At 35.4% G+C, this 18,083-nt stretch overlaps 2 protein-coding genes across 5 annotated transcripts in view; one reads left to right on the forward strand and one right to left on the reverse strand.

Moving 5' to 3' along the window:
• Window positions 1-18,083, forward strand: part of ACAD11 (acyl-CoA dehydrogenase family member 11) — a 76,790-nt gene that overhangs the window by 41,228 nt on the left and 17,479 nt on the right. For all 4 annotated transcript variants that reach the window (XR_005218111.1, XR_005218112.1, XM_037844771.1 and 1 more), the window contains 2 exons: window positions 17,025-17,091; window positions 17,739-17,824. Coding sequence is in view for 2 of the 4 variants with exons in the window: in XM_037844771.1 (XP_037700699.1) it covers window positions 17,025-17,091; window positions 17,739-17,824 (153 nt within the window). In the remaining 2 variants the exon portion in view is untranslated. The remainder of the gene's footprint in view (window positions 1-17,024; window positions 17,092-17,738; window positions 17,825-18,083) is intronic.
• ACKR4 (atypical chemokine receptor 4) lies at window positions 1,470-6,233 on the reverse strand. The gene is made up of 2 exons (XM_037844821.1): window positions 5,499-6,233; window positions 1,470-2,923 (listed from the first exon to the last, which is right to left on the reverse strand). Exon 2 carries the CDS (start codon window positions 2,912-2,914, stop codon window positions 1,862-1,864), a length of 1,053 nt encoding a protein of 350 aa, XP_037700749.1. The 5' UTR covers window positions 2,915-2,923; window positions 5,499-6,233; the 3' UTR covers window positions 1,470-1,861.

Here is an 18,083-nt window from a genome sequence, read left to right on the forward strand (position 1 = left end):
AAAACCTAAAAAGCGTTATCTATATAGTGCGTAAGAATGTCCACCAGAGTGACCTCTCGACTCCATTTGAAATCTCTCAGCCACTGAAGCTGTATTGTTTCATTTCGCATCCCCCTTTTGGTCAAGAAGATTTTCTCAATCCCGTGATGCCGGGTCCAGATTCATCCCCAGGAGTCATATCCTGCATTGCCAGGGAGATTTCCACCCCTGGGAGTCAGGTACCACGTAGCAGGGAGGGAAGCGAGACAACCCGCCAAGGTGGCTTAGTTAGAAGGCCACATCTGAGCAACAAAGAGGCACTTGGGGGAGACTCTTAGGCACAATTTTAAGCAGGTTTAGCCTCTCCTTGCAGCAACAAGCTTCATAGGGGCCAGCCCCAAGACAGAGGGCTCAGCACATCAAGCTATCAATCTCCAATGTTTGTGAGAACATCAGCAACAATCCAGGTGAGGAAGTCCAACACCTCCACATCCTCCCCCAGCTCTTCAGGGGGGCTCCAAATATATATTTTTATTCTCTACCCAAATTACTGTAGGATGTGTTGCTCTTTCATTCTAATCTATACAGACCTACCATAGCTCACTTCCTATTCAAAGTTCCATGTAATCGTAGTGTTTGAACAAACTGGCTGTAGAAGTTATATTGTTTAGAAAATATAGATCCTATACCAAATAAACATCTCTTCCCGTGGTCTCACATGAAGTTGAAGTTTGAACACAGTCAGTTTCAACCTTTACCCTTTGGCCCAATTTGCTCTAGTTTTAACCAGATCTGCTTTATTCATTTCTCTAATTGAAGTCTGGGGCTCTATTCCAGCTTTTTTTTTTTCTTTTAACAATTGCTGTGTGCATTAATACTGATATTCATATCTGCCAAGCTCTAGCTCTGAGTTTCAGGTGTAACACAGATACTCAATGTTCCAGAGACCAATCAGGTTATACATTAAGGGATCAACATCTCAGAGTTTGGAGATAGCCATTACAATTCAGGAATAGAGTTGACTGCTGTAAGAGCTATGTAACTGTTTTTTAAAAGATAAGCTATACACAGTATTAAAATAATTTATTATGGTAAAATTTTTCGTTGCTTAAAAATACAAGTGTTCAAGTGAAAAACAAGAAAATTTATACAAAGGATAATATATTGTTTAGTCATTCCTCAGTAATAGAGTCACATAAATGTATGAGCCCTTTAGGAAGTTATAAAAATTAAAACTCAGATAAATATGAGGATTGCCCCTTAGAGGATAAATGATATGTCTAACACTTATTAGGATAACCAATTAGTACTAAAGAAAGTTGACACTGGAAATAAATTACATGTTTAGAAATTTGCCAAGAATATATTGAGAAGGCCAGAAAAGCTTATGATGTATTTGTGTTGTTAATTGTTAGTCTTTCTGAGATTTTATGAAATCACTTACAAATTAAGAAACCAAAAAGAAAAAAAAAAAAAAAAGATAGATTAGGTTTTGCTGTATAGTTATTCAAGTACTAAAATAATGCAGTTATATAGTTCTTATATTAAAATTTAGATAATTAAAATAATTATGTATGCACCTTAGCTCAAGTTTCTTTATTAATCTGTTTTAGATGGCCTAACCTATAACATAGTGTTTTGATTTATTTATGCTTGTTACTACTATTCTTATATTATTCACTTTAATTTTCACAATTTGCACATTTGTTATCTGGTTTCCTCTTTCCTTCTACCCTCACCATCCTCACCACCCCCAACCCTTCGTTGCTGTAAGTTGCAACCACAGTGTTTTAAATTTGAGTTTTAGAAGAAAGCAGATGTTTTATCTGAAGGAGAAGCATTATTCATGTGTATCCAAGCAAAAGACAGAGCAGTTTTACATTTAAATGCTAAAAGTACTGGTTGGCTCTGTAGGACCTTCAGAATCGAAAGGAATCTCCTCTACATTTTGTCTTTGTCTTCTCCAATACCCATATTTCTTAGCTACTTTCATAATGTAGTTTTTAAAAGAGGCTCCCATAAAAACATATAGGATTGGGTTGAGGCAGCTGTGAAAGAGTGCAATGCTCTCTGTGATTTGAATGGCAACATCCATGTGTTTACTCATGTCGCAGTCGGTGATCAGGGAGTAAATGATGTCTATGGCTTGGCAGAACTTGACAATATTATAAGGCAGCTGAGTGACAATGAAGACTACAACCACTGTGAGCAGAACTTTGAGGGGTCGAGATTTTTTAATGTTTGGCATCTTAATGAGTGTCCTTGCCGTGATAAAGTAACAGACTCCCATAATAAGAAAGGGAACCACAAATCCGATGCAGATTTCCAGCATTTGAATAGAGGCTTTCATTGATGTTCCTAGGTGGTGTGGAAAGATGGGAATGCACCTAGCCTTGTCATTTACCGTATTAAAAACAAGCTGGGGAATGCTTAGCAAAATGGCAGCCATCCAGACACAGAAACAGATGATCCAGCATGGTTTTCCCACTCCTGATTGACTTGGGGCTGTAGTTACCGCAGAATATCTGTCTATGCTGATACAAGCCAGAAACTGCATTCCAGAGACAAAGTTTACTGTGTACAAGGCTGATGTTACTTTGCACATCATTTTCCCTAAAACCCACCCATGAACTGCATTAACTGCCCAAAAAGGCAGAGTGACTAGAAGAAGTAAATCTGCTACAGCCAAATTCAGGATATACACATCCGTTTTGGTTCTCTGTTTCTTGTAATAGGCATAAATTGCCACTACTATGGAGTTGCCTGCAAGTCCAATGATGAAAGCTATTGTGAAGAAGGCAGGCAGGAATACTTTTGCAAATTTTCTGACCTCTTCTTTTATACAGATCACTTCATACTGACTATAGTCATGAGTGCCATTCATTTCATTTTCCTCATAATAGTAGTCTGTTGACTGGTTGTGTTCCAAAGTCATGGCTCCAATCTAAAAGGCAAATATAATGCAGGATATTAGAAACTCATTTTGATATTATTTAAAAGGAAACCTTTTTTATCCAGTACATGTTTTGTACTTTCACTAGAAAAAAGACCATTGCTATAACATATGAAAACCTGAGTCTGCCACTCTTTGAAACACTTTAATGAGAGCCACATTTGAGCATATGTCCAATACTGGTTATTCATTCTTTGCTTGTTACAAGTCTGTGTGCAGGAGCTGGGATTTACACTGGGAAGATAAAACGGGTACCCTGGGAAATTTTCTTCATTTTTAAACCCTAAGTAATGGGGACTTCTATGTTAAAAATAGTTCTTAAAATATGAAAATTTAGATTTCAACTAAAAAGAATTTAAAAAGTTATAATTTTTGCATAAAAAACTTGGGGATTTAAATGGGATATATCTCTAATAAATTAAATAATACATCAAATTTAAAATAATTGTATTTGTTTAAATACACTTATTTTATTTTTATAAATTATTTACAAATTTATTTAAAATGTTTAATTATCTCAACATTTTTTCACTAGTTTTTATAAAACAAGGTCTCCTTTAGTCAGCATCCCTTCAAAACCTGTCTCTACTTGTTTATTTTAACTGTTCTTTGATAGCACTCTCATCCCCCTAGTCACATAAGCCATAAGCCTACATCATCCTTGACTTCTCTCTTACCTTCATCCCTGGTTTCCAGTCAGTCCCTAAGTTCTTATGATTTTACCTTCCAAATAGGTCTTGAATCTGCCTGTCTGGTCTCCTTTTAATCCACACTCTTGCCATCTTAGTTTCAACTATCATTTTTCTACCCAGCCTGCTGCAATATCTTTCTAACTGATATGATACCTTTCTTATTCCATCCCACCACCTCCTTGCCAGAGACGTTTGTCTTACTGCCTCCAGAGTATTCTGTCGCTAAAATGTCATTCTGTCACCCCTTGCTTGGCTCTGCACTGGCCCTCTTAACCTGAAAGATACAGTCCAAGCTCCTTAGCATGGTACTCAAGGAGCCCTCTATGATGTGGTCCTACCCATGGCTCCCCTGCCTCCTCTTACTACGCTGTGCCCTGCACTCATAGACAGCAAAAGTTACTGATTTGCTAGCGCTTTCCGGGCACACACAATACTGCAGCACACATCTACATCATTGCTCATTTTGTTCCCTTTATCAGACACACTATTCCCTACCCTTCCCTGGAAGGGCCAACTCCTAACCAACTCTTCCTGGCTTCACCTTCCCCTGAAGACATTGCTCATCTGGTAGCTGTCTCTCCATACCTCTCAGAGAACTGAGAGGTTCACTTTTTTTCCAGTTGAAAACGTGTTTCCAAGACTACCTTGTCCCTCTAGGCTCATGTTTCTCAAGAATATAATCTGTTTAATTTATATGTAGACTAATACCTTGCAGAGTACCTGGCAGATACTGGGTGCTCGGTAAATATCTGCAAACTAAAGATTTGCCTGCAGGTTTAAAGCTAATTAATATTCTAGAATGGCTAGGTAATATGTTAGGAATCTACCTTCCTAACATTATTTTGCTATGTTGTATATTAGCACCCATAGTATTAAGATAAGCTTGCACAGAACTCACAAGTTTATGTTTTATGTAACTATATATTTTAAATAAAATATATATTTTAATATATATATTAAAAATGTATATAATAATGACTTTCAATGTTTTTATTATAGTGCTGCATTTTGTTTTGCTTTTTCTCTAACTTTTCTGTCTCTCTTTGGTTATTTTTGTCCTTTGAAGAATCTCAAATATTCTTATATAATCAATAGTGAAAATATTATTTTCAAAACAGTTGTACAAACTTGTGGTATATTTTTAAAGAAGGTTCTTATACTTGCTAAACCTTTTTGAATGAGTAAAGCAAAGTAAAGAAGGCCCCTAAGGAAGGATGTCACATAGAACTGCTTTTATTAAACCAGGTGGCAACAATTTCAAGTGACTCTTTTTATACTTAAGGTGATTTGGAAAGTTCCAATTTTGTAAGACTGCCCTGGTCTTCATTTTCTTATGCATTAATTATTAACACAATATGAACTTTGTTCTTTCCTCCTCTTTCATCACAGAAATCTTGAAATCTGATAATAAGGAATAATATGGCCAAATAATATATTAAGGAAGGATGTTAAGTAAGAATTAATTTTACTAAAAATGTGAGTAAAATAAGGGTAGGAATGGAAATTATTTGCAGAAATGATCCTTCTGGCAGATACATAGAAACACATTTAAATGTCTATAATTAGTACAAGAGCAGAAAAAAAAATGCGTTTGTAAAATAAAGCAGAAAAAATAGTACAGCAAAACCTGTTTTCTCATTAACAAAGCTTTACAGGCAAGTATATTATAAATAATATTCTGTTCTTGCCATGTTCAGATTTTCATTTTAAGGTTAAATTTAAGATTACAGCTTTTTTTAAAATAGCTCTTTTGTGCACATGTTAACATTTAAACTTTAATGCATCAAGATTCCTATATAGGTGAATTAAAAAGTCTTTGGGCTTTAGAAAACATCATATCCAAATTAGAAGAAGAAAAGAAATAATGAACCAACCTGTTTCGGTCTTCAGAAAGGAGCAGTCTTGAGTACGGAAAGTAAAATCAAATGCCCTCTCTGTCCCACTCCGACTACTTTTGTTTTCGTTTTACACCACGCCTTTATCTTGCATCCAAGAGGGCTTTCCTGAAATTTAACCTTGTAAGCCCTTGATCTCTTATTTTATTTTTAGTCATCCTGTGAATCAAATCCAAATTCTTAAGTGTCCTTGGAGACAAATTTGAAAGAATTCCACATTGTTTCAAAAATTGCAAACCTTTTAAAGTTTCCACCATAGCAGAAGGGAATAAGAAAGTGCTTACAGCTGAAGAACTAACTGCCAAATCAAAAGGAGAATTTGCCTGAGAGCATTAAGGCAGCTAACAAGCGTTTGTTAAGAAGCATCTAGAGAAATACTCTCTAAACTTTTGTCTAGCAGAAAAAACAAAAATGATTTTTTCACCTGGCAAGTTACCTTTTCGAAGACTAAATTCTGAATAATCATTAAGTATTTATGATAAAACTTAAAAATTTTATGCCACATCATTCAATATTTTACTTAAATTATTAGACTCCTTCACTGTACTCCCTCTCCTTGACCCCAGAGTATGCCTTGCCCCATGGCTTTAAACTCTCTTGCCCTCTTATAACCTCTTACAAGACCAGTACTCAAACCTCCAAAACTCTTCTATCCAGGGAGGCTGTTTACTTTTTCCACTCTGGCTTCCAAACCATTGAGAGTTAGAGAAAAAAGAGAAACTGATGGAGATTTGGGCCTTTTGGCCTATTTGAACTTGATCTTTTCATTTGCATGGCAACTTTATTTTGTCATGCAAGGCTAGGTTCAGTCTCCACCTGCAGAAGTTATTTCAGGCATCTGCCATCATTTCTCTAAGCAACTGACATAAACTTCATTTTGACTCACATAAAAGAGGCTCTAGGCATATATCTAAGGGTGCATTCAGCCTCTCTTCCTTGGTCTCCATTACTCTGAGGCAGCAGCATTTGCAGGCAGTTAAACCAACTCACCAAAGGGGGAAAAAAAGGAAAAATGAAAGAAAGGGAAAAAAGCACCTGGATTTGTGACACTTGCCATTTTCCCTTGTGTAAAAACTCCCATCATGGCCAATTTCAAGCTACCAACATGAAGTCACTGAACACAGTGTTAGGAAGAGATGAGCATAATCAGCTCTCCTGAGCAAGCTTTAGCACACCTCTCCCAAAAGAGGCATTCCTTCCCTTTGCCATGGCTGATCAGTCCTCTGGTCTCTTGCTGCCTCCTGAAGGACACTGCTCTTAATGTTATTCCTGCCCTGGCTATACTATCTGGTCATTTCCCTTCTCATATCTTTTGTTCTTCTTGATCTTCTGTATATTGGGGCAGAAGGAAATGAATGAACAACCCTCCACTAAATTCTTACAGTGGCCTACAAGATCCTACATGATCATCCTCCATCCCCCATTGCCTCTCTGACATTTCATACTACTTGCCCCCTTCCTTGTCTGTTCTGCCACACCGATCTCCTTGCTGTTTTGTAACATGTCAGGCACATTCTTCCTGAGGGCTCTGCACTGGCTCTTCTGTCCACCTGGAATGCTCTTTCTCTTAATATTCACAAGGTTCACTCCCTTATCTCTTTCAGGTCTTTGCTCAGTCACCACACCTCCTCAATGAGGCAATCCCTGACTATATTTGTAATACTTCTCATCTCCCTGTACTCTCAATCCATTTTCTCAACTCCATTTTCTAAGGTACTGATTGTGATATGTTTGTTGTCTATTGTCTCTCAACCTGTATTAGATTCATAAGCTTCATCAGGGTAGGGACTTTTGTCTGCTTTGTTCACTGATATATCCCAAGGGTGTAGAATAGCACATAGTAGGTGCTCAATGACTATTTTTAATTAATAAATGAATCCTACTGACCTTTTGATTATATCTCATTTTACTTTGCCCCTGCTAGTATACTTCCTTAGTGCTTGGTCTTTAACTGCAGCCTCCATAATTAACAAGTATATAATCTCTTTAATCTGTCTCTATGATATTATATATAGTACTGACTTGTGAGTTTTTGCATGTGCCGTTACTCCTGTCTGGAATACTCCTCCCACTCCACTTTAGTTCCCTAACTCCTCTTCCAGATTCAGGATTGACTTTAATGTTACTTAATCCAGGAAGTCTTCCCTAACCCTTCTAGGTTAGACCGGAAGTACCTCCTGTTCTTTGCTCTTATAGCTCCATCATACTCTGTTGTTATTCCTTAATTACTTATCTGTCTTCCAGAGCTATTTTGTACACTGCTGTCTCCCAACATTTGGCTTTGTGCTTTACTCCTGATACCAGCTTACTGAATATTAATTAAATGCATGCATGAATGAATGATCAATCAATGTTTGGTGATTTATCTTCTTTGACATATAAGTTTAGCAGTTAAGGTGGAATTTTGAATCCAGATCTTTAATCTTAGACTGTTTCCACTTTATCATACTCTTATGCATCTTTATTATTCTATGCGGTCATCTGTTGTAGGATCCTGACACTGTTTCATGGTTATTTCAAGGTATGTATCCCTTTCCTTTCTTTAATCTCCCCGCACCCCTCCCCCCACCAACCACATGTTTTCTTGTAAATAAGATACCCTTCTTGTAAATCAGTCATAATTCTATAATCTTTAGATCTTTTGAATTTGTGCCTTGTTTTTGCACATACCCAGCCCTTGGGGCATAAAGGATCTCAGGATCCAGCTTTTTCTGATAGCACATGGTGAGTCCCACTTGGGTATGAATCACAGGGAAACTAGCTCACTGGCTGGCCTCTTCCTGTATTCTCTTCTACAGACAAAACTAGAAAAGACGGTGATAATAGGGGAGACTAGGCAGCTTTTCAAAGTACTTACTTGGTGTTTCTTTAGCCTTTTTTTCTGAACCACTCTTCTACTTTTTCTCCTCTCCTTTATGATTCCAAATGGTTGCCCTCTCTAATGGTCTCCCACCCCTACTTGTCCTTTCATAGCAGTGCCCCTTTTCTTGTAAAATCTCTTACCCTACACCCATTTCTCATTCCTTCTCTTGTAATGCCATTTTGCTTGGTAATAGATATTTGGAAAGCAATCTGACTAAACTGTATACTACATTATTAATGAAAATATCAGATATTGAGATATGTATTGAGCATTGTTTAGATACTTTTGTAATTTCTCTTTAGTGTCCATATTACATATTGTATATGAGTTTTTTACTTAACATTTTTACATAAGTATTTTGCTTAAGCATTTTCACATGTTATTTCAACCTTGGTGTAACAGCATTTTTAGTGGCTAAATATTTTGTTGTAAAGATTATCACAATTTTGCTCTACCATTTTCTTATTAGGACTTTTAGATTGTTCCCAGTGTTTTGCTATTACAAATAATGCTATAGAGAGCATCTTTGTAGATATTGTGGGAAACTGAATTTAATATTACTGAGGAATGTTGTAACTTTTCTTTTTTCCTTAGAAAAAAGAGTGTTCTTACTGTTCACATTGTATAATATCCCAGACATTTTTCAAATCAGTGCATAGAAAGCTTTCTTATTCTTTTTAGGGTTTAGGGTTCATTATGTGGACATACCACAATATATTTAAAAAGTTTCCTTTTAATGGACAATTGGATTATGCCCAAATCTTTGAAAATAAAAACAGTTCTGTTGTAATGAATAATCTTATGCATCTGTCATTTCATACAGGAACAGCTATATCTAGAGGGTAACTTTCACGAAGAATTAGATGGATGGGTCAAAGAGTGAATGGATTTGTAATTTTTATGGATATTGACAAATTGTATTCCATAGGGATAGTATCACTTCGTGCTCCCACCAGTAATGTATGAGTGCCTATTTCCCTAGACCATTGCCAACAAACTGTGTTGTCTACTACTTTGTTTTCTAAATGACTTGTAACAGATTCAATAGCCAATTGCCCCACATTGCCCCACCAACTGGATAATACACTGATGTTGAGTATCATTTTTGCCAATTAATAGATAAAATGGCATTTCATTATTGCTTTACTCTGCATTTATTTTATTAAAATCTCTTAAATTATTCTGATTTCCTCTTTTTGCAATTGTTTTCTTTGCCCATCGCCTATTAAGGTCTTTACACTGATTTTTTATGTGTTCTTTATATTCTAGGGATATAAGTATTGTATACATTTTGTCATAAATGTTGAACTATTTTCCCCAAGTTGGTTTTTGCTCTTTTATTTAATGTATAAATAGCTTTATATAGACAAATCATAGATCTTTTTCTTTTGATTTTATTTATGATTGTAAGGTTGAAAATTTCTTTCCCATCCAGAAATTTTAAAAATATTAAATTATTTTTTCTTCTAACTTTTTATTGGCTTGATTATCTAAAATGTGTGTTGTTGTTTTTTTAATTTTCATCTCTAACCTAGTTGGAATTTATTTTGGTCCAACCATATTCTGTAATAATGATGACAATTACAACAGCAGCATGTAACATTTATTGAATACTTATTGTTTAGATATAAGCCTACTTAGAGATGGAGTAAGCAAATTTCAAAGGATGTTTCTTCCATTAAAAAGGACACATGCTCCAAGAAAACACATAAAAATGTTTTTTCTTAACTGTGGAATTGTATGACATACAGTTTTTTTTTTGCAAATAGGAATTTTATTGTAAAATGTTATTTAACTTATTTTTTATTCCAATTTTTATTAAAAATAAGACCAATTGAAGTTTTAAGTAATTTACCTGAGAAATTCAATGTTGATAGAAGAAGCAGCCTTGATACTCTGTGGATGGCTCGCTGTGCTTCATATTATATAATTGTTTACATCACTTTCTTAATTGTTACAGACCATATCCATACTCAACAGTGATATTTTTTCTCCATTTGTAATCTTTCCTTTTATTAGAGAATGATTTTGCTTGATAACTGTGTGGTTGCAAGAGCCTAAGAACTTAAAATTTATCAGCAAGCATCAGGGAGATATAATTTTCAGCCTGACTTAATTCTGGCACTTGAATAGCCTTGAAATACCATGGAGTTTGGATTAAAGACAAAAGTATTTTATCTGTGCCACCTGTTTTCATTCATGAAGGTCTGTGACATAGCGGATATACTTAAATGTTCTCTGGTCGATTCAGATTTCCCTCCAATATATCTTATTTATGACCTTTGGTATCCTGTTCGTTAACTAAAGTGTTATAAAAGAGAAAAGTTTATCTTTAAAAGAAGGGTGTTTCATCTGCTGTGCCTGCCAAATTCTGTTGTAGCTAAGAGGAGATGATATATTTGTGAAGGGTTTTTCCCACCTTCTGGAACATCAAGTTTGATCAAAATATTTCAAAATTTACAGCCTATGCACACTTAAGATCTAATTAAGATCCCAAAAAGGGAACTAAGTTAGAAATTTTATTTTCTGGAATCTGTGAATTGTTTTCCATATTAGATTGAGCCAAGGCCGAATCAAATAATCATTTGCCTTGTTTTTTGAGTTTCTTCAAAATTTACCTGATATCTGAAATCTGTTAACACTCATGTAAAACCATGGCAGCAATTTTTCATGATAGAAAGAACCAGGCAAGAAATGCTATTAGGGAATATCAGAGGGAAAAAATATGTATTCTGAATATTAAGAAAGAGATCTTTGGGGCAGGGGTTGAATGGAATTATAGAGAAGATTTACTTTTGAAGGGATTCAGCATCTATTTATCTGTGAATTAGGATCAATTTATCTATGGATTGAGATTAGGAAACCTTAAAATATTTACCCAAAATGTTCCTGAATACCTGGATGGCAAGTAGAGAAAGAAGAGATTTCAATGAAAATGAACCCCCAAACCTGCCATTATATCCTAATCTGATTTTCAGAAGTAGGCCCACTAAGGAGACAATGCATTATGTGGGGCACGTGCCTCAATTCTTCAGCCTGTGGGTCTCTAGGCACTGGCTGATGCTTCTGCAAAGACAACCCCAGCAGAAAAATATCCAGTTGAAATCTTAAAATTGAGCCACTATGAAAAAATAATTTTCCTCTGTAATTTCTACCTAAGAAGCAAAGCAGGACTGCATATTATATTGCACAGCCAGAGCCAACCAAGAGGAAAAAATTCCCCTGGTCCAGGATTTTCAGCTAAGTAATTCCAGCTAATATCCACAAACAAATGCTGGTATTATCTGCTATTTGAATCATTCTCATGCTCTTTGGGCTGATCCTCAGATTGTTGGAATTAATTTTTATCTATTAGCACCTATAAAATCAGGAGGATACACTCTTGTAAAAATAAAACAATAATACATGATTTTGGAAATTCAGGCATGTTTCAATAAATAAGGATAGTCAAGTGGACTTCCCATTACAAGTCTGACATCTGGATTTTTAAACCAGTTTTGAAATATGTGAATGGGAGATCTTTCCTCTTATGTGCAAAGGAGCATGTTTTTTTCGAAATTGATTAAAAGGGGATTCCATTAAATTCAAAGAAACTCAAATTATAAACAATAGTTTAAAAACAAGTGCTTTTTAATCATAACTATATTTTACTTGTGTAATTCACACTGCACAGTTATTGAGAGAATCAGAATTTTAAGCTCTTGGTTTTCTTGTTACAAAATTTTAGGGCTTGTAAGATTTCTAATTCTGCTCTTTTATAATTTTTTTTTCAGATAACCATTCCATTCCTTAAATGACTGACAGTAATGATAGGTACACGAATATATAAGAAACTATCACACAGAGTTAATGAAGACCTGTTTTTTGGCAAAGGTTAAAAGAGATTTTTAAGGGAGTTCCTTTTCTGGTATAGTGGAGTAAGTGCCTAAGAGTGACCTTCCCGCAGATAACAATTAAAGAGCTACAAAATAATAATTATCTGAAAGCTCTAGGGAGTGAACAATGTCAGGCTAATTTTATAGGGGAGTCAAAATTTGGAAGAAATAACAGGCAAAGGGTGAATTTCCCATCTTTGAGGTTTTGGCCTGAGGGTACAGTGAAGCCACAGCTTCTCTAGAAAAACTTGGGTCTTTCTATCCTGAGAAACTAGAGGACAGAATCTGGGGCAGCCATAGCTGCTGGAAAATGAGAGGGGTAGTCCCAGAAAATAGAAAGCCAGAAAAGAGGAGCTCCAGGTTTCATGTGTAAACTTTGCTCAATTCTCTGGCTGATGCCTGAATCAAAATCATGCCTGAACCAAAGCACCTTGCAGTTAAATCAAAAAAAGAAAACAAATTTTACCTCCCACCTTCCTCAGTTATGACTCTACCTAAGTTAATTGCCTGATAAAACAAAAACAGTCACATTCTTTGGAGAAATATGACAAAATCCAGAATCTTTGCAACAAAACAATCATAAAGTCCAGAATACAATCTAAGTTTACTCAATGTATGAAGAATCAGGAAAGCCTGATCCATTTTCAAGGGCAAAAGGCCAACCCTCTAATGACTCAGTTGTTGAAATGATCAGACAAGGACTTAAAGCAGCTATTATAAATTTTTTCAATGGAAGTAAGAAAAATAAAAAGAGGAAATGTCAGAACAGAAATAGAAAACATAACAAAGAACCAAAAGGAGATTTTAGAACTGAAAAAAGTACATCTTAATTTTTTTTTTTTAATTCACTGAATGGAGATGACAGAAAAAAAGAGTTAATGAACTTGCAGGTAGACTGATAGGAATTATCCAGTTTGAAGAAAACCTTGAAAAAAAAATGAGCAGAGCCAGGGACTTGTGAGACAATATCAAAAGTTCTAAAATATGTATAATTAGAGTCCCAGAAGAAGAGGAGAGAGATTGCTATTTAAAAGAAAAGCAAACTCCAGAAACTATAAAACTTCTATTTATTACTGGTTGATATAAGCATAAGTGTGTTTTACCTAATTAAGTGCCATTGTTGTCTAATGTCAGTGCACAAAGCTGCAGATTTTTGGAGGCAATATAATGTGTTCTACTTGAACAATATTATGATTTTCTTACTTGTGTTTATGAAATTGCTTGTATTTTTCTTTTAGTTAAAAACAGATTAATCTGTTTTCAGTGTAATTGCTTCCTATCCCAGAAGTGTGAAGAACATGGTTTTGCTCTCTGTCTCATACATAATATGGACAATAAGTCATGCCATCATGTCGTGGGGGGATAAATGGGAGAGAGAATTTTGCCTAATGTATTTGTTATCTGATTACAGTGTGACATCTAATGACCAATTTAATGTTTTCTATCTGTATTTCCCATTCCAGTTAGTCAAAAAGCTTTTCCTTTCCTTTCCTTTCCTTTCCTTTCCTTTCAATTCATAGATGAAATCATCTTTTTGTATGTATGATAGCATGTTCTGACAATTCTGATGGCTGTGGCTATGAAGAAAGCAGTCTTTTGATTTAAACTTTAAGCCAGTTTAAGGTGCTTTCTTATTCCACACCAGTCTGGGGATGAACAGAGTCAACCATTTTAGGCATACTGCCTTTCTCCCTTTCCCTCACTTTCCCAGATGAAATCTGTTTTAGTATTTTTATCAGGCGAAGAGTACCTGTAGGGTTTCTGGAGTTATATGTGACTACATAGAAGAAAAGGGGGAATGTCCTATGTTTATGCAGAAAATGGCTCCTCCACAGTTTGCAGATTAAATGATCAGATTAAAAGAAGATTAGGAAGAGAAATTTTTAAAAAATGCGTTTCAGTTGCCTCAGCAAGTCCCCTTCTCCTAATCAGGATCTAATAATTTGTTTATAAGATGGTAGGCTAGTTTTTAAATTTTTTTAATTATTATTTTTATCCAATATATATGGTAAAAAAAAAAAATCAGAAAATATCTAAGAACATACTGTTTCTCATCCCTCCAAATCCCAATATCGTATGCTAGGGACAACAGTTTCTGGTTTTAGTTCTCTGGGTACTGCTATAATTTTAGGTAAAATTCTTTTCTCTCTCTTCTGATTTATTCATTTTAGACAGTATCTATTGACCCCTCAGTTGAAGGATGAAGATTTAGCTCATTTGTACTATAGCCCTCTACCCCTTTCCTAATGTAGATATTTATTTTATTATTTCAATTTTTTGATTGATGACTTTGGTGTTTTTATAACACACTTTATAATTTCTCCCTGAGAATGTCAGAAGCCTCCCTGTGATGGTGCCAACTGGTCTGTTTGTCCATTTATTAATCTCTCATTTTTAGCCCCACTTTTCATTCTTTCTCACTCAGAGGCCAGAATCCTCCCCTTTTGTAGTTCCTCACATCATTTTCTAGGCTCTGGTTTCACTACCCATTTCATTGGTCAGCTTATCTCCATCTGATTCCCACATATTTACTGAAATCTCTCATCTATTTTTGACTGCCAAAATCCCAACACTCTGCCTCACCTTCTCTGCTTCCTTTTCTATTATGGTTATGCCCTCATTGTACTTTACGTTTTTATTGCAGTGAGTTTCAGGAGGGATGGGAGGCAAGCATGTGTTTCTGCCACCTTGAATCTCTCCAGGTTTGTTTCAGGAAAGCTACCAATTTGGTTTCCATTTTGAACTTTAGGAAATTCTAGACTGTTTTTTATTGTATATTCACTCTGTTTATTTAGTATCTCCTCAGACAGAGTAAAATCTCTATAAGAGCCAGAGTTGGGTATTCTATTTCATTATTTTTTCTATAGATCCAGGTACTCAACTGTAAAGACTTTCAAATTTCCAAATGTAAGTGCTAGTGTGTAAAGTGGACTCCTTCTCCCTAACTTTATTTTTAACCCTTATCTTCTTTCCTGTTACCTTACTGCTGCTTGTTCTGGTCATTATTTCTTGCCTAATTATCTTTCTCATAGGACTGCTTCTTTACTATGTCCTCTTCCCAATCCCCTGTCCATCTGAGACTTAAGGCATTTCTGTCCATTAGGTCTTGCCCTACCTTACTCCTCACGGGCACTATCATGTGAGCTGCTTCTGGACATTTCCACATACCACCCATATTTCTCCTTCATATCCTTACCATACTTTTAGGTTTCCCAGCAATACTCTTTGAATAGCTTTGGAGGGTCAACAATTTTGAACTCAAGGCCAATCTTGCTTTGTCTCTACTTCCATCTCCTCCTCTCCTCATATTATTTTGAAACAGGTTCCGGACATCGTATCATGTCCTTCATAAGTATTTCAGTATATATCTCAATAAGGACTATTTTAAAAATTTAACCACATAACCATTAGCACACCTAAAATTCTTAATATCATTACATCACCAGTAAGTATTCAAATTCCCAACTGTTTCATAATTGCCATTAATATTTTTACACTGTGTTTCTTTAATTAGGATGCAACTAAGTTCTAAAAATTGCCATTGGTTGATATGTCTGTTGAGTTTCTTTTATAATATAAGCTCCCCTTCCATCTCTCTTTTTCTTTTTATTGCAGTTTAATTGTTGAAGAAACTGGATTATTTGACTTGTAGATTTCCCATAGTCTGGATTTTACTGATTATGTCCCTGCCGAGCCTTTTAATATGCGATTTGGAGTTTAGCCTTTAACATCCTGGGACTTTATGGCTTTATTCAGTTATTTGACATAATTCCCAACATTTCTTATTGAATTATCATATTATTTAAATCTCTTGAAACCACTTTTTGCAATAAATTAGGAAAAAGTATGATAATTTGCTTAAGATCTAGTATAAATGTCTTTAACTTAACCTGATCCAGTTGTTTGTGGCCTTATGAAAAGCCAGTTAAATGGTATTTTCTCTGAGAGACCAAGTGTTTAAACTTAATGATAAAAATGAAGAGTATTTTTTGTAAGAAGACCACTCTGGGAGACTGTCACAGACCTCTGAACTGTGATAAAATAAATGTTCGAATTAAAGTGAGAGTAACTTTATATTTTCAAATTTCCAACCCTGAATAAATCAATAAATGATAAGTGAGGCTTACTGAAGGTGACTACGATGTGTTCGGCACCAAGTAAACCCTCTTCAGCTGTTCTATGGTGTGGCAGGGGTGAATGATGTAGTCTGGGATAAGTACTGAGATCCTCAAACAGGCTCACCTTCACAATTCCCTGGCTCAAGAAATTAGGTATTTTGTTTTCGTTTTTGTTTTTTTCAGTCAATGGGGTTGGGAAGTAACTATCTTGAATTTTAATACCTTCTTCTCTGTGTGTCAGAAAATGTGAGATCTACACAGGAAAAATACATTAGAAAGATTTCACAGCCGTTCTAGCATGCTGACATCTGAAGTGGTTTGAATGGGAGAGATATCATTTTGTTTTAAGGGTCATAGCTCTTTCACAGCTTCTTTGACTTCTGATTATTTTTATTCAGCAGCTCTCATTGATGGAATCCATTCTTGGCCTTGCCTGATCATTGTTCTTGGGTGAAGTACAGTTTTGTACATAGCATATTTTTTTAATGAATCAAGATATTCTCCCTGTTTGTTATTTGCCAGGAATAAACTTGGAAGGATTAGAACTTTCAGGGTGAAATGTCAGACTAGAAATTTCCTTCTTTGATATAGTCTGCTTATTCCCTCTCTTCTCCCCGCCTCTACCCCACCTCCTCCGGCCTCGTTTTAGGAGCTGGGAATCCTCAGTGCAAAATTGCAATTGTTTTGGGACGAACTGAAAATTCTTCTGGTTCCAGGTAATAAAACAGTTCTGATTGAGAAATCTGTGTAGGAATAAGGGTCAAATTTTCCTTCTGACCACTTAATTTACTTAAAATGCACTCTTCAGGCTTATAAAACATAATGGTTCATAATAGAAATATATTGAGATTAAATGTCACATATTCATATTTCGCAATTATTTTGCTAAAAGATCTATTTAGAAAACATTTTAGGGAGTGTTTCTGTGCATTTTTCATTGTGGAACTTCCTGCATTATGAAGTATTGCTGAATCCTCAAAGCTGTTTGGATCAGATTATGGGACATACACAATTTTTCTGAAATATCTGTAAAAATTAAGTGATTAATTATTAATTAAGATCAAAATTTTAAATTAAGATCAAAAGTTGAAATGTTTGATTCTGTATATTAGTTCCCAATCACCACTTGAGCGATGGGGAAAGGCCTCCATCAAGCAACTTCACGTATCTCTAAATCATCCTTATTGTTGAGGATCACAGCCTGCACCAGGCTGTGTTCAGTATATGTCTTTACACAGTTCCCATTCCAGACATCATTGTTTACATGATAACAGCCAAAAAATGGCAATTGAAACTCCACCTAACAGCTGTTTTTCCCCCCTCTTAGTAAACTTTTCCTAGCATCTGTTTTTCTTTTGACCAGATACAAACAACATAGCATGATTCTTGTTCCTATCGATACACCTGGCGTAGAAGTTATAAGACCTTTGTCAGTTTTTGGCTACATGGGTAAGTACTCAATAAACATGTCCATGTATTAGAAAGCAGGAAGGCTAGGATAGGCAATAACACTGAAGAAAATAGATAGCATTTCAATGTATGAAATGTTTTCTTAGAAATTCCTTTGGCCCTAACAACGGTCTTAATATAAATGCCAGTGGAGGTGGAGAAAAGGGCAAATAGAAGAAGAGAGTGCAGTATTCAATTTCATTGTGTTTACTTTTGGGAAAGGGCAGAATGTATTTAAAGAATAGCAATTCAAACTGCC

The sequence above is a fragment of the Choloepus didactylus genome, chromosome 1 (assembly GCF_015220235.1).
Source record: "Choloepus didactylus isolate mChoDid1 chromosome 1, mChoDid1.pri, whole genome shotgun sequence".
NCBI classification, from domain to species: domain Eukaryota; kingdom Metazoa; phylum Chordata; class Mammalia; order Pilosa; family Megalonychidae; genus Choloepus; species Choloepus didactylus.